Source organism: Desmodus rotundus, chromosome 6, assembly GCF_022682495.2.
Source record: "Desmodus rotundus isolate HL8 chromosome 6, HLdesRot8A.1, whole genome shotgun sequence".
Taxonomy (NCBI): Eukaryota; Metazoa; Chordata; class Mammalia; order Chiroptera; family Phyllostomidae; genus Desmodus; species Desmodus rotundus.
This window is the reverse complement of record NC_071392.1, coordinates 104,791,001-104,805,640: the sequence shown is the minus strand read 5'-3', so window position 1 is coordinate 104,805,640 and position 14,640 is coordinate 104,791,001. Positions and strand designations below refer to the sequence as shown.

At 50.2% G+C, this 14,640-nt stretch overlaps 2 protein-coding genes and 1 long non-coding RNA gene across 4 annotated transcripts in view; 2 read left to right on the top strand and 1 right to left on the bottom strand.

Moving 5' to 3' along the window:
* The window catches only part of LOC128781177 (uncharacterized), a 7,286-nt gene extending 4,768 nt beyond the window's left edge, over window positions 1-2,518 (bottom strand). Inside the window, exons 1-2 of the long non-coding RNA XR_008427073.1 lie at window positions 1,673-2,518; window positions 1,235-1,429 (exon numbers count right to left, since the gene is read on the bottom strand). This is a non-coding gene — a long non-coding RNA (uncharacterized lncRNA). The remainder of the gene's footprint in view (window positions 1-1,234; window positions 1,430-1,672) is intronic.
* Window positions 1-7,725, top strand: part of SYS1 (SYS1 golgi trafficking protein) — a 26,694-nt gene extending 18,969 nt beyond the window's left edge. The window contains exon 4 of one of the 2 annotated variants that reach the window (XM_045194575.2): window positions 7,588-7,725. In XM_045194575.2, coding sequence (XP_045050510.1) covers window positions 7,588-7,594 — 7 coding nt within the window. In that variant the 3' untranslated portion in view covers window positions 7,595-7,725. Of the gene's footprint in view, window positions 1-3,037; window positions 3,501-7,587 lie in introns of those variants that run through there. The other variant, XM_045194574.3, reaches the window with a different exon arrangement.
* On the top strand, window positions 7,596-14,640 carry DBNDD2 (dysbindin domain containing 2). Its single transcript, XM_024559415.4, has 3 exons — window positions 7,596-7,734; window positions 7,918-8,055; window positions 9,014-14,640. The coding sequence occupies exons 1-3, from the start codon at window positions 7,596-7,598 to the stop codon at window positions 9,217-9,219; spliced, it is 483 nt and encodes a 160-aa protein (XP_024415183.1). The 3' UTR covers window positions 9,220-14,640.

Genomic DNA, 14,640 nt, shown 5'->3' with positions numbered 1-14,640 from the left:
GTATATGCCATCATTTCTGCCATGTCTCACTGGTCCCACAGAGGAGCCTTGATACAGTGTGGGAGAGAACTATACAGAGGTCTGAATAAGGCAAGGAACCTTGGGAGCGCTTTAGGGGGCTGGCAGCTGCATTTCAATCTTATTCAAAATGTTTTTCTAATTTCCTTTTCACCTTCATCTTTGACTCATGGGTTATTTTGAAGCGTGTTTTATTTCCAAGTATTGCACTGTTTTCCAGATATTTTTCTGTTATTATTTATATTTTCATTCTTTATGGCCATAAAACACATTTTGTATGATTTCAATTCTCTGAAATGTATTAAGGTGTGTTTTATGGCCCAGGATAGGATGTATCTTGGTGAATGTTTTATGTGCAGTTGAAAAGAATGTTTATTTTGCTGTTGTTGGGTAAAGTGTTATAAAAATGTCAATCAGAACAAGTTAGTTGAGCCCTGACCCGGTGGCTCAGTTGGTTACAGCATCATCCTGATACACCAAGGTTGTGGGTTCAATCCCCAGTCAGGGCACATACAAGAATCAGCCAATGAATGTATAAGTAAATACAAGAATTAACAAAAAAAGAACAAGTTAATTGATAGTGTTCAGGTTTTCTATAGCCTTAGCTTTTTTTCTGTTTAGTTCTTATTTTATTGATTACTGAGAGAGAATTTTTGAATTTCTTAACTGTATTATAGATTTTGTGCTTTCTTATTTTAATTCTATTGGTTTTTACTTAATGTATTTTGAAGTTCTGTTATTAGTTGTATACACATTTATGACCGTTAAGTCTTCGTAGTGAGTTGAACCTTTTATCACTGTGTGATATCCCTCTGCATCTCTGTAACTGCCCTTCCTCCGGAGTCTGCTTTTCCTGATATGAATACTGCCGATCCGATTTGCCTCGGGGAGTGTTTTCGTGGTATATCTTATTCCACCTATTCACTTTTAACTCACGCACTTCTTTATACTTAAATTGGGTTTCCTGTAGACGGCATATTATTGCCTCTTGCTTTTATTCCCCCAATCTTGCTTTTATTCCCCCAGTAATTGGTCTTTTAGTTGTTTTTTTTGATACATTTGTATTATAAATCTACCCCCTCAGTATTTGTTTTCTATTTTTTCATCTGTGCTTGTTTTCCATTTTTCCTCATTTTCTTCCTTCCTTTGGGCTGATTACATTTTATCAGGGAAAACCTTACCCCCACGGGCACCAACAGTAGACAATGAGACTTACTGTGTCCAGGGAAGACCGTTCACTACTCGCAGCGTATCACACAAATGAACCTCAGCAACATCTGTGTTGTTCCTCAGCTCCGAGTCCAGTGAATGATGCCGGGGTCCCAGCTGCACGGCCCCCACCCAGCGGCTTTGCGTTGTGGCCGAGAAACCCACGTCCAGCCCTTTTATGGCACCCGGTAGGCAAGTCTGCCTTTGAGAAAGATATGATCAACTAATCAAGTCAATCTTAAAATAATATTATACCACTATTTATGTAGCATAAAGACCTTTTAACAGTATATTTCCAATTCCTCATCCCATAATGTTTACTATTGTTGTCGCCATACATTTTCCCTTTAGATATCTCTGAACCCACAGTGGGTTGCTATTCTTTCCCTTTCGTTGTCCATTACCTTTTAAGGTGATTAAAAACAGAAAAATGTTTTATATTTACCTTTATTTCATCCATTTCCAGAGATCTTCATTTCTGTATGTAGATCCAGGTTTCTCTTTGGTCCTTAGTCTTTCTGCCTCTGGAACGCCCTTTATCATTTCTTACAGTGCTGACCTGCTGGTAATGAATTTGGTTTTTGTTCATCTGAAAAAAGTAGTTTTATCTCCTTCAAGTTTGAAAGATATTTTTGCTGGGTATAGAATTCTGGATTCACAGTTTTTTTTTCTCTCAGCATTTTAAAGATACTGTTCTGTTGTCTTCCGGTCACATAACTTCCCTCATGAGAAGTCTGCTTTAACTTTTACCTTTGTTCTTCTGGAGGTAGCGTGTCTTTTTCCGCTAGATGCCTTACGACTTTCTCTTTCTCTTTGCTTTTCAACAGTTTGAATATGTAGCTCGGTCATATTTTGTGTGTGTGCGTATTTTTATTTATATCCTTCCTCCTTCTGGGATTCAAATCACACACTTGTTAGCTCTCAGATGTTCCGTCCCTTCACTTTGTCTTGTTTTGCTTCACTCTTTCTTCCCTTTCTATTTTAGTTTGGGGGTCTCTCGGTCTCTCTTCAAGGTCACTCATTCTTTCCTCAGCTCTGTTGAGTGTACGGATGAGCCTGCCAAAGGCATTCTTTATCCTTTGTTTTTAGAATCCCTAGAATTTTCCATACGACTCTTTTTTGCAGTCTCCACATCTCTGCTGGAATTCCTTTTGTTTGTGTGCACGTTGTCCACATTTTCCAGCAGAGCCTTTCACATGCCGTTACAGTTGTTAACTCCAGAGAGCTATCCAGGTCTTCAGCCTGGTTCTGTCGCTTACTTTGTCTCTTGCCAATAGGACTTTTGGGGGGTTTCTTGGTTTTGTAAAGTTGCTTTTTGTTTATGTGTTGTAATTTTTTTTATTGATGTCTGGACAGAATGTGTAGAGCAGCAGAGGCTGGGAACAATATTATTTATGCCTAGAAATTGTTTTATCTCTTCTTAGGCCATTGGTGCGCGGGACGGAGTCAGTCTTGTCAGGAGTTAAACTAGGCTGGGTTTTGTTGTTTCCACGACTGCTTTTAGTATCTGCAGACCCCGACTCTCACACCGGCCACACGGGGCCTTAGCAAGCCAGTACAACTGCAGCCCAACGCTTCTTGCCTGCTTGTCTGCAGACCTTGTCTGCTTCCTGCGTCACAAGTGTGCCAGGGCCTGCATCCAATTTCTTCTTGGAGGCTGCTGTCCTTCTTTGGAATTCAGGTTAATTGGTTGCTCTGCAACCTCAGCTCTCTGATGGATTAGACAAAAGTTATAATTTTATAGATCACGTAACAATGAAACAAATTTTTAGTGCAGTAATGACGCTCCTCCCACTTTTCTGCATCTTAGGTGGAAGCCAGAAGTCTAAGCCATGTGGTTTTCGCTGCTCCTTTCAACTCCTGTTGCCGCTCACCGCTAGGCTCACTGCCTGGGGCTTTCTCTCGGCCGGCTGACGCTCTTCCAGCACAGCCCCCTGAATTATTTCTAGGTTGGCTGGTTTCTTCCCACCCCACGCTTTCACCTGGCAGATATCTGGCGAAGAGAAGGGACAGCGGTTCCTGGCCTGTTGCCATCTTGGGGACAGCTCAGAACATCCATGTAGTCCCGTTCCTGGGGATAAGCCTGAAACGAGGGGCGATGACTTTGTGAGCTGAGTTTTCATCCACTGTCCCTCTGACGTGGCCTTATCCCTCTGTGCCGGGAAACGGCGCCCAGTCACTACTCCGTCCACCGATGAGGAGTAAGAGTCGCACTGGCCGAGACACTCCCTGGAAGATGAAAACTGCAACAGGGGACGGGGACAGGCCGCGAGCAGTGGTTATAAGCACGGTCTCCGGAGGCGGCCTGCCTGGGTTCAGATTCCAGCTCCATCACTTACCAGCTCTCTGGCCTTGGACAGGTCCCTGCATGTCTCTGCATCTTGGTGTCTGTATCTGTAAAGTGGAAATAATAATAGTGCTCACCTCACAGGATTATTAAGAGGATTAACAGAGTTAACATATACAAAGTAGTTGTAATAGTGACAGGTGTATAATAAGCTCTATAGAAGTATTGACTATTAGGGAGGGCTTCTATAATTTCAGAAATTTGGGAAACAGAGCAGTTTCTTCCCTTTCTCCCATTACAATCAAAACAGCTAATGTTTACTGAGCATCTCCAAAAAGCCCAAGCCCCGTACTAGCATTTCATATGAGTTATCTCACAAGATCTAGAGATGAATTATTCCTCTCTGATCAGTAAGGAAACCCTGGATCAGAGAAGTGAAGTGTTTACACAGCTGGTGAGATGCAGAGCTAGCTCTACAGCCCAAGAAGTTCTACATCCGCGTGCTCTTAACCACCGCACTTGTTTCTTCTCACGAACTGGTTTCCTTGCTTGTAAAATACTGGGAAGCGGCTTGCTGCGCTCATCTCACAGAGCTGTTCTGAGACCCCCGTAACAATAACAGGGGCAGCGTGCTGGTCCCCTGAAGTGGAAACCTGAATGTGCCATGAATTTTCACGCTTCCATTCCTTTCCTCTCTTCTCTGTTTGTTGAACTCATTTCTTCAAAACTCAACTCAGAAGATGCATAAATGGCAGGCACAAAATAGATAGGGGGAGGTTAAGAATAGTATAGGAAATGGAGAAGCCAAAGAACTTATATGTACAACCCATGGACACGAACTAAGGGGGAAGAATGCTGGTGGGAGGGGGGTCCAGGGCAGAGGGGAATAAAGGGGAGAAAAAATGGGACCACTGTAATAGCATAATCAATAAAATATACTTTTAAAAAAATCCTCAGCTCAGATATCAGGCCTGGATTTTACTCTGACAATGGAGAGATTTGAGCAGCGGGTGGTAGGTCAGACCTGCACTTTGAAACTACCGCCGGCTGCTGTGTGGGGCATGGAGTGGAGCAGTAGCCGGCCCAGCGAGTATAGGAAAACCAGCTTGTAGGAGCCAAGGGAGAGATGGTGGTGGGAGTGGGAGAGGAATGGTGGATTGGAAAGATATTTAGGGAGGAGAATCGACAAGAAATGAATATGTATGTTAATGAGGACAGCGAAGGACAGGGAGGTGCCAAGGATGAGTCCTAGTTCTTGGCTTGCTCGAGGATGTTCGCTGACCCCACAGCAAAAGCATCTCCGACTGACGTCTCCCCCGCCCTGGCTTCTGAAGCTACGAGGACAAGAGGGTGGGGGCAAGGGAGAAGGAAGAGGATGGGCACAGGAACTCTCTGGGTCCCGGAACTGCTAGGTTGGGCACTGGCACTGATCTGAGCCAAGGAGGTGCTGCAAGTGGGCAAGCCTTTCCCCTCTAGGCCCGCAGTTTGCGCCTGAGCCTTCCACCCCGCACCAGACCGGGCGTACAGTGCCTCTCTTAGCACCCTGCAGAAGTTGACTCTTCTCCGGCGTCTGGGGGTGCGGCGCAACGGCCCACCCCTCCAGCCCTGACCCGCCCTGTCCCGGAGCCCACCCCGCCCAGTGCGCTGGAAAGCTGGGCGTTGGCTGTCCAGTCCTGGATCCAGGAACCAGGGGCTGCCGGGTGAGTCCCGGGGCAGGGGGATCCACCGCTGCAATGCACCTGCTCTAACAGGCGGCACCGGGTGGCCTCCCCCTCCCGCGGGTGGTCAGCCTCCCTTTCGTGCGCCCTCTCGAGAGGTGAGTGCATCAACGTGTGAGTGTGACCGAGGGCACCGGTGTGCGGATTCGTGTTGGTTGCTTCGGAGCTGCCCGGGAGTCTTGGAGCAGCAAGTGTGCGTGAGCCCGGAGCTCGCGCGTGTCCCCGCGGCACGTCTGCGCCGCTGCAGCCGCGGCCACCAGTGGGGCGCGGCTAGTGGAGACTAGGTGCGGAACCTAGCGCAAGGGAGGTGGCGGATGGAGCGCAGAGAAGGCCGCTTGGGTGCGGGGAGGAAGGATGCGGGCCGGGAACTTTTCGCCCGCCCTGGAAGTAGGAGCTATCGCGCCCGAAGGGACTCCCCCACAACCGCCCAGCGAGAAGCTAGCGCGTGTGCCCGCCGCCGCCCCTCCCCCACTTCCGCCTCCCGCCTCTTCCTCGTTCCCTGCTCCCAGGGCCAGTGCGTCCCGGGGGAGACCCGGCGGCGCAGCCCCACCCCACCGCACGGCTCGCTCCCACGCCCCCGCCACTGTCTCGCCGGAGCGGACAGACTGAGTCAGCCTGGGTGCCGGCGCGGCAGGTAGGGGCTCCCCTGCGGGCGCAGGTGCTGGGGGAGGGCTGCTGTGTGGGGGGGACGCGAGCCCGGGAAGAACGGCCGGGGTTGGGGGGGTGCTCCATCGCTTCTCCTCCCTTCCCCCCCTCGGACACACCATGTCCCTTTTAGGGAATTCTTTCGCTCCCTTTGACTCCAGTGCGGGTGGGGCTGAGACCCGGAGGGTGCTTTCCATTTCACTGGTCCCCAGCCGGGCCCCTGGCAGCCTCCTGCCCCCAAATCTCTTCACCCCTCTCCCCAGCACCTTGAGTCGCGTAAACAACTCCCTTCCCCTCTCCAGTACTCGGCGTTGCGCCCCCTCTCTCGGGGGTGGGGGTGCTCCTTCAGTCTTGTGATACTGATCGGGCTGGGGAAGGGGAAAAGAGAAGGGGCGTCCCGGAGTCCCTGGTCCCTTTTACTCCCCTGTTCTCTCGTTCGCCCTCCCCCAGCCGCTGCTAAAGCACTCGGCCTCAGGGGCCCGGGTATTTTTAGCCTTGTGACCTGGGCTGCGGATCTAAGAGCCTTTCCCAGGAATCAGCGTCAGCGCCTTCCTCCTCCACCACCAGCCCGCGGCCGCAAGGGCTCCCCACACTTCCTTGGCCCTGCCTGGCCCACTGGGTTTTGGGTCTCCCAAGGCCCGCCCCAGCGCCTCTGGAGCTGACCAGGGTCTTGAATATGCAGAGTGTAGACGAGGCGGGGAAGGCCGTCTGCGGAAGGAGGGTGGTCTGGTCCTCAGGTTTGATACTTACTCCCTCACCTCCCGTGATGGGCTCTGAGCCGAATGCCTGGAAGGAGATGGAGCGAACGCCAGTGAATGCAAAGGGCCTGGGCTGGCCCAGAGCTCTGGTGTTCTGGAAAGCTCTCAGCACTGGGGGCCTGGTCTGAATTGGACCCAGGACCTGCCCTTGCAATGGCTACTCACTGACTAGTGGGGAGGTAAGACAGAGATGGGTCAGAGGAGACGAGTGTGAGGGGAGACGTCAGCGCAGCTAAAGAGCTGCGAGGGCAGGAGCTTCACGTTTCCCAGAGCACCCTCCCAGGCAGTGCCTTGTGTTTGAGACAGGTAGGATGGTTATGCCATTTTCGGACGCGGGCGGGGAGACGAGCTAGAAAGATTTCCTTAGGCAAAGAGAGCCCAGGCTGGACGTCAGGCCTGTGACTTCAGAGCGGGTCTTGGAGGGCATGAGGGTAAAGGTGACGGGGTGTGTGAGTGTAGAGAGAGGAAGGGGGGGGTACTTCAGCTTCTGTCTGGGTTTTGAAGAAGGTGCAGGAACCGGAGCACTAGAGGGAGGGGACCTTCCACCTGAGATCTCTGTCCTGTCCTCTTCCCTGGCCTCGGAGGAGTGGGTAAATGCCTCCCCCATTTGGGCTGGAGCGGCCCCAGCAACTCCTCGCACATGAGCATGATTCTGAGACTTGGCCGTTGGCTGTGTCCATCCCCTGAATACAGAGGAGCCTCTCTTGCTGTGCCTGGGACTGGCGTCCCCTTTGTGGAGCCTACTAGGGTCAGCCCCGCCTCCGTATGACACTTGAAGTTTGTGGTAAGGGATTTCATTTTAGGGAAGGGGAAGAAGGAAGCCAAGTCCAGAGGTGTCTGGGCTGGAACCAGGGTCCCTATCCTGGGATGCTGGCTGCAGTGGGGCCTCGCACACTCAGGCCCCCAGGGCATTGCCTCTCTCAACTTCATAGCTCCATCTCCCACCCTCCAGGAGCTGACATGGACCCAAATGCCCGGGCATCCCTGGAGCGCCAGCAGCTCCGCCTGCGGGAGCGGCAGAAGTTCTTTGAGGACATTTTACAGCCTGAGACAGAGTTCGTCTTCCCCCTGTCTCACCTGCATCTCGAGGCGCAGAGACGTAAGTTCTAAGTCCTGGGGAGAGGGACTTAGGGAGAGAGTCTTAAAGATCCAGAATCTTGGGGGCCCCTCCCCTCTTGTTTTCTCGTCCCTCTGCACTTCTATCTCTGGACCTTACAGATAGCTCTGACCATCCTGTCGGCTCCAGCCAGGGTCCCCTTGACTTGGCCTTCTTGGTCTGCAGCCCCCATAGGTAGTATCTCATCCATGGAAGTGAATGTGGACACGCTGGAGCAAGTGGAATTTATTGACCTTGGGGATCAGGACGGAGCAGACGTGTTCTTGCCTTGCGAAGATCCTCCACCAACCCCGCAGACATCTGGTATGCTCCTGTGCTGGGACTTGGGCACCAGTTGGCCAGAGCCGGATGTTGGGGCTCGGAAGTGTGGGCTGGGGAAGTATACCCGTCGGGGCTGGAAGGCGGGGGCGTTTCCACCAGTGAAACAGCTGTCTGTTCTGATTTTAGGGAAGTTGACCCTGAGGCCAACTGGGTTGGATCTCCAATCCAAAATTCTAAGAATGCCCATCCCCGCTTAGCCTTGTTAATTTTACACTTGTGAATTTAATAAAATCAAAATGATATAAAAGTGTAATTTTTACATTGGAGAACTTAAGCAGTTTTAGTCATCGTAATAATACAGTATTTATTGAGTGCTTTAGTAAGTTTCTAGTACTGACTAAAATACTTTACATATAGTATCTCAATCCTTACAAAGGCCCTGTCAGGGCAGGTAGTGCTATCTCCATTTTATAAAGAAGGCTGTTAGGCTCGGAGAGGTTGTCACTCAGCTGGAAAGTGGGAAAGCTGGGTTCAAACCAGGGCTTTCTGACTCCAAAGTCCATGTACTTGTAAGATAGATATTCTCTCACTTACAACTGCTGCTATTAATTGACAGCCTACTGCCACGTGCCAGGCACTTTATAAGCTTTATTAGTTTTTACCCTCAAAACGCTTCTGGAATGTAGGAATCCCTTTCTTTACAGAGAAGGAGCACAGTCCCTGCGAGGAAAGAGACTTGCTCCAAGCCACTAAGTAAATAAGTGGCGTAGGTGGAACTCGGAATCTTGAATTGATTGACCTGACTCTAGAGCCCAGACGTGATTCCAGAAGTACAAGGAGCTGGGAGTCAGGAGACCTGGCTCTTTGCTAGACTGGCTAAGTGACTGTGGACAAGCCCCTGCCCTTGTCTGGGCTTCAGTGTCTCCTGGCCACAGAGTCCATCCCTGAGAGTCCTCCGAAGCCCTGTTGGTGGCCCTGACCAGCTCTTCTCTCTGGGCAGGCGTGGACGACCATCCAGAGGAGCTGAGCCTGCCCATGCACACGCCAGACAGGACCACATCCCGCTCTTCTTCCTCATCTTCTGACTCCTCCACCAACCCGCGCAGCCCCAACCCCAGTGACGGTGGCGAAGACACGCCCTTGGCACAGTCTGACGCGGAGGAGGAGGGGGGCGAGGGAGGGACCGAACCTGGAGCCTGCAGCTAGCAGTGGGCACCCGCCTGTGGACTGACGGAGCTGGCTGTTCTCCGCAGGAGACCCTAGGCCCAGCCAGAGCTCTTTGGAGAAGACCAGACTCTACCTGTAGTAGGCACCGGAGGGAGGACGGGATGGTGAGACGGCGCACCTCCCTGGGAGCTGGCCCTCTCCTGTGTGACCTCTAACCTTTTCCTGCTGCAACCCTCCCACTAGCTTTTGGCTTACCCCCAAGGTAGAGCTTGTAGGCAAGGAGGTGGAGATGAGGTAGGACAGGACGCCACTGCTTTTCTTAGCGCCCCTCCCCCAGACTACCCTTGCAGCCTCTAACAGTCTCCTCCACCAGTGTCTCCCAATGGACGTGAACTCTTTAGCACCAAGTGAGGTGGTAACTCCAGCCATCCTGCCTCCTTACGTCCTTTTTTGGAATAGGGCACCGTGTCGGTAATAAACAAATAACAGTATACCAACCATCCCACTTCATTTTTCACATTGCAGAGATATCAAAGCCACAGTATTTGTTTAGCTCTGTAACCAAAACGATATGCCTCTTTCATTCACTCCATTTATTCCAGACGCATTTATTGAACACCCGGGCTGGGCATTTGGAAACAGTTTTGGATGAGAGCGGCTGCATCCTGCCTTCATGGCGTTGATGGCCCTGGAGGAGGAGATGAACTCAGTAGCGTGGACCACAGCGTCATAAATAGCATATGGCAAGGAGCTACTCTGGTACCAGCAAACGGGGGCGTCTTAACCTCGCTGGTATGGTTGTTGAAGAGCTGGTTTTTATGCCGAAATCCGAAAGGGTGAGTAGGAGTGAGCCAGGTGGGAGCTGTATTCCAGGCAGAAAGAGCAGCCTGGGAGACTTTAGTTGCAGAGAAATAGCTGTGAGGAACTGAAGAACGTTTGGCTTGGCTGAGTTGTCAGATTTGAGATGAAAGGAGAGTGAGATTGACAATGGTCAAGTCGTAAAATGCTTAGGAGCCTGCATTGTTTCAGTTTACCTGCTGGTAAAATATCAGTAAAATATCAATTTGTCCTCATCTAAAAGAAACCCAAGGCACAGCGCCATACGGCTGCTCCATAGTGGGCGCCACGGTCCTGCTTGGCTCTTTTTGCTCAGCCGCTCCAGGCACGTGGCTTGAATTTTCATTGATGCTTCATGTCTAAGGTGGCTGTTGAAGCCCCCACCATTCCGTCCTTGAAGCTGGCAGAAAGCAGAAGAAATCGGGGATGGGCAGAGCACACCCAGCTGTCTGTTCCCACATCAGGAAGCACTTTCGGAAGGCCTAACCAGTACCATTCCACTTTCATCTCATTGGCCAGCATTTACTAACACAAGATATGTTTTACTAACGGACACTTTATAGACATAGGACACGGCATTATAAGAAAGGGAACTCTGGCCTTCGGAAAGACAACCCTTTCAAGTCGCTGAGTTACCAACACATCCGCCTTCAGTTCTGCCTTTTAAACCTCTCAGAAGCATGCTGCCTCCTGGGAAGGAAGGCTGGGGTAGTCCTTAGTAGGGCACACTGCCCTCTTGATAAAGTCAGGGTTATGTTACTGCAGAACAAGAGCACGGCAGTCTTTGGATAAGTAATGACCAATTTGCATGTTAGAAGCCACGTTAATGAATTTGAACGCTGTTGGGAGTAATGAAAGATAACAAGTGGTTGAATTTGCTTGTTGAAAAGATCGTTCTGGCTGAAATGTGGAGGATATAGCGAAGGAGGATGGAGTCAAGACAGACATGGAACAGCTCAGTGACCCTTGCAAGACATGACAGTGGCCCAGGAGACTGTGGCGATGAGCAGCCTAACTGGGGGGTACGACATGACGTTCATGTTAGGTGTCGGAGTTGGACACGTGTAAGACACTGAGCATGGCCTTGGGAATGTAGTGGTGGCAAGAAAACAAAAACCAGCCCTGCTCTTACGGAGTTTAGAGGCTCGAGGAGGCCAATTGTAAAATAGCAACTCTGCCTAGTGCCAGAAAGGAGTTAACAGCTTATTCAGAGAGGTCACGAGGTGTCTCCCTTGAGGAAGTGGCATTTGAGCTGAGATCAGAAGGATGAGTAGGAGTCAGCCAGGAGCAGAAGGGCTCCCTGTGGAACGCTGTCTGGAGGCCTGGAAGCTAGCAGGAGCGGCAGTGGCCTTGGGCGCAGCGAGGGCGGACTGTAGAAAAGTGGAAGGGATGAAGAGAGGTTTAGGAGGCAGGTTCTGAACGATTTGATAGCGGGGTGTGAGAGAGGAAGGGGTCACAGGCGCCACCGTTCCTGCCTTGTACAGCAGGATGGTTTGGGGGTTGCTTCACCCGGGTGGGGAGTTTAGGAGAGAACCAGGTGTGGGAAGAGGGTCATGAGTTTGGTTTTGGACATGAGTTTGAGGTGCTTTTGAGACATGCAAAGGGTCACGTTGAGCAGGCAGCCGGACCCATGAGTGTGGGATGTAGACGAGAGCACTGGTGGTAAGTGTGTAGGAGGTGAGTGAAGCCATGGGTGAGTGTGTGGAGTGCAAGAAGGCTTGTAGCACCCAGCCTGAAGAGGAACATGAAGTCATTTCTCACATTACACAGACCACAGCATTCCACCCTCCCTCCATACATCGAACGCCACCCATGGATCCATGGCCTTCAGCCTAAATCCCAAAGCACTTTGTGCCCCCCCCCCCCAGGCGGAATGACAGGGCTGCAGTCTCCCCATAGTCCCATCCTGCCTTCACCACTGCAGGAGGCCATTGTAAGTGACAGTTCTGAAGTGCTTTTCCTAGTGCTAGGGAGGAACTTGGGGAGTTTTGTGTTCCTTTTGTCTAAAAGCCTGTATCCAAGTTGAGATCATCCCCTAAGCTGGGTGAGGGCCCAGTCTGGTGTGAAATTGTATAGTTTTTCTGGGTGGCTTATGACTTTGCTGCACACATGGTCTTTGTTGCCCTCTTGTGAACTTCTCCCTTCCTCTGGAGCAACAAGGTTCAACCTCCTGATTGTGGCTGAGCCTTCTCCCGGGCTGTGGCCCGTAAGCTCTGCAGTTTGGCTGTGCAGGGGTTCTCAGCTCCTGGGATCACCCCATTACCTTCCAAGGTGAGTGATGAGAAGCTACACTAGCTTGATTGCTGTCAACTTGTCAACAAATCTCTCAGTACCCCAGGCATATGATGCTAAGGTCTGTGGGGTTTGGGGCAGGGAGCCTGCCTGGGGAGAGGGATCTATCCACAGCTCTCCAGAGAGGCAGACTTGTTTGTGAGCCCACGGGGAGCCTTGAATTCAGCTGCTATAAATCTCAGCCCTGCCTGGAAAAGTCTAGGGTCAGCTGAGACACCAGGACCACTTCCTGGTTGGACAATGACCTCTTCTTCTGCCAAACCACAGGGGCTTGGCTGGCCTTCAGAGCCCGCATCTCCAGCTGTCTTGTTTCTTGAGGCGACAGAGTGCCCTTGGAGATGGGAGGAGGATTTGGAGTGAATCCCAAGGCAAGCAGCCCAGCTTTTAGTCTAAGCCACAGCGTGGCTTCTTCTGTCTATTGCAGACTTATCTTAGACTCTGGAAAGTGGGGAAGAAGACAAACTCATTCTGTAGACCCCTGTGTGGGGAGGAGAGCGGAGGGTCCACAACGCAGAGGAAGAGTCCTTGGAGGGCTCACACTGTAGCAGTCCCTAGGAGTGCACAGGACTCGACACTCAACAGCGCAGCCGTGCAGGGCAACAGGGAGCCGTGTAGTGATGTCTCGTGTGTCCGTGCGGTCAACGTTCCTGAGCGCCTGTCATACCATATGCCAGCCTCCTGGCTCGGGCAACGGAAATACTAAGGTGACCAAGAACTCTTCCGGGAGCAGCCATGGCCAAGGACAATGGAAGTGCAATGTGGGCTACAGCAGAAGTGTGCAGCGCTGTTGCACACTACAGCAGGAGAAGTCTTCCCTGGAGCTCACTGGGTCTTGAATGATGGGGACAGGCAATCTCAAAAGGAAGGAACGCATAGAATAACAAAATTGTTATCAGGGTGATGATGGCGGCTACTTTTTTCAAATTTTTGAGGTTGCTAGTGTGGCCTGTAGTCCTGGCTGCATCATTCACTGTGATCTTAAACAATTATCTCAGTTTCTGCCTCTGTTTTCTCATCTCTAGAGTGGAGATAATAGTACCTACCTCAAAGAGGCGTTAAAGAGTAACTGCTGTTAAGCACTTACTACACACCAGATCCTACGTGTACAGCTAATCCTCACAACAACCCTGAGAACAGGTTTACCCACTTTACGGAGGAGGGAGAGCGGCTCATGCTCACGTGGATCGATGGCTGGTGTGGGGATTTGAACCCATGTCTGTCTGACGTCTAAACTCATGGCCTGCCTTCTATTCCATGTCTAGTGGGACAGGAACACTAGATGTAAGTAGGGTGAAGTCACAATGATTTAAAGACACCTTTTGACTCTCTGGTTGGTTGGGGTGTATCTTGGCAGACCTGCTTGACACCAAACTTGGCTCTTCATAGAAATATGGTTGTGGGTTTTACCAAGAGACTAGACTGTGTAAAATTCTTCATGAATGTGTTCCCATAGGGCAGCTGAAAAATCTAGAGCAGAAATGGAACACAGGAACCCCTACAACTCAGTAATAAAAAGGCAAACAAGCCAGTAGAAAAGAAGGGAGGGTGCAAAAAGAATTTAACAGAATTTCCACGAAAGGAAATATATGAATGGCCGATAAGCATATGAATAGATGCTCAACGGCTTTAGGTACCAGGGAAATGCAAATTAAAACCATAATGAAGTACCACTACATACATTCCAACATGGCTAAAATGAAAAAAATAAAAACAAATGTTGAACAGGAACCCGTACACTGTTGATACAAGTAAAAACATACATTTTGGAGGAAGGTCTGACAATTTCTTACAAGATTAAATGTACAGCCTTGGGGCGGTGAACACACAGCACAGTATGCAGATGATGATTTGTGGTGCTGTGCCCCTGAAACCTGTATGATTTTGTTAACCAGTGTCACCCCGATAAATTCAATAAAAAAATCAACTGTGAAATTTTAAAAAAGAAAAAATAACGCGAGCGACTAGATTTGAATTCCCAGTAAGAGCAAAGTTATTCTTCGTACTGAGTTCTAGTAGAAATTGTCATATTTTGAGTAAACCCTGAATAATATTTGTGACTTAGAATCAGATTTAAAATCTTATCTTTTGATGCAACAAGCAGCCACGCTTTTTCTGCTACGCAGGACAAGCAAAGGAAGTTGGCACCAAGCTTCCCGGGCCAGAGAATGTCCACCCAACAGGCTCCACCTAGAAACATCTTGAAAACAAAATGACTCCCAGACCCTCCCATTTCCCTTGGTTACGGCAGTCAGAACCTGTTGGCTTAGATCCTGTGAACTATTGGAGCTACACCCCCAAGCCGAAGAAAATAAACCCAGTGATCCTGATTTA

Excerpts from the sequence above, each read along its gene's own strand:
- DBNDD2 (XM_024559415.4), top strand. The coding sequence starts at position 7,596 with ATGGACCCAAATGCCCGGGCATCCCTGGAGCGCCAGCAGCTCCGCCTG. Across the intron at positions 7,735-7,917 it reads GCATCTCGAGGCGCAGAGAC|CCCCCATAGGTAGTATCTCA; the intron begins GTAAGTTCTAAG and ends CTTGGTCTGCAG. Across the intron at positions 8,056-9,013 it reads ACCAACCCCGCAGACATCTG|GCGTGGACGACCATCCAGAG; the intron begins GTATGCTCCTGT and ends CTCTCTGGGCAG.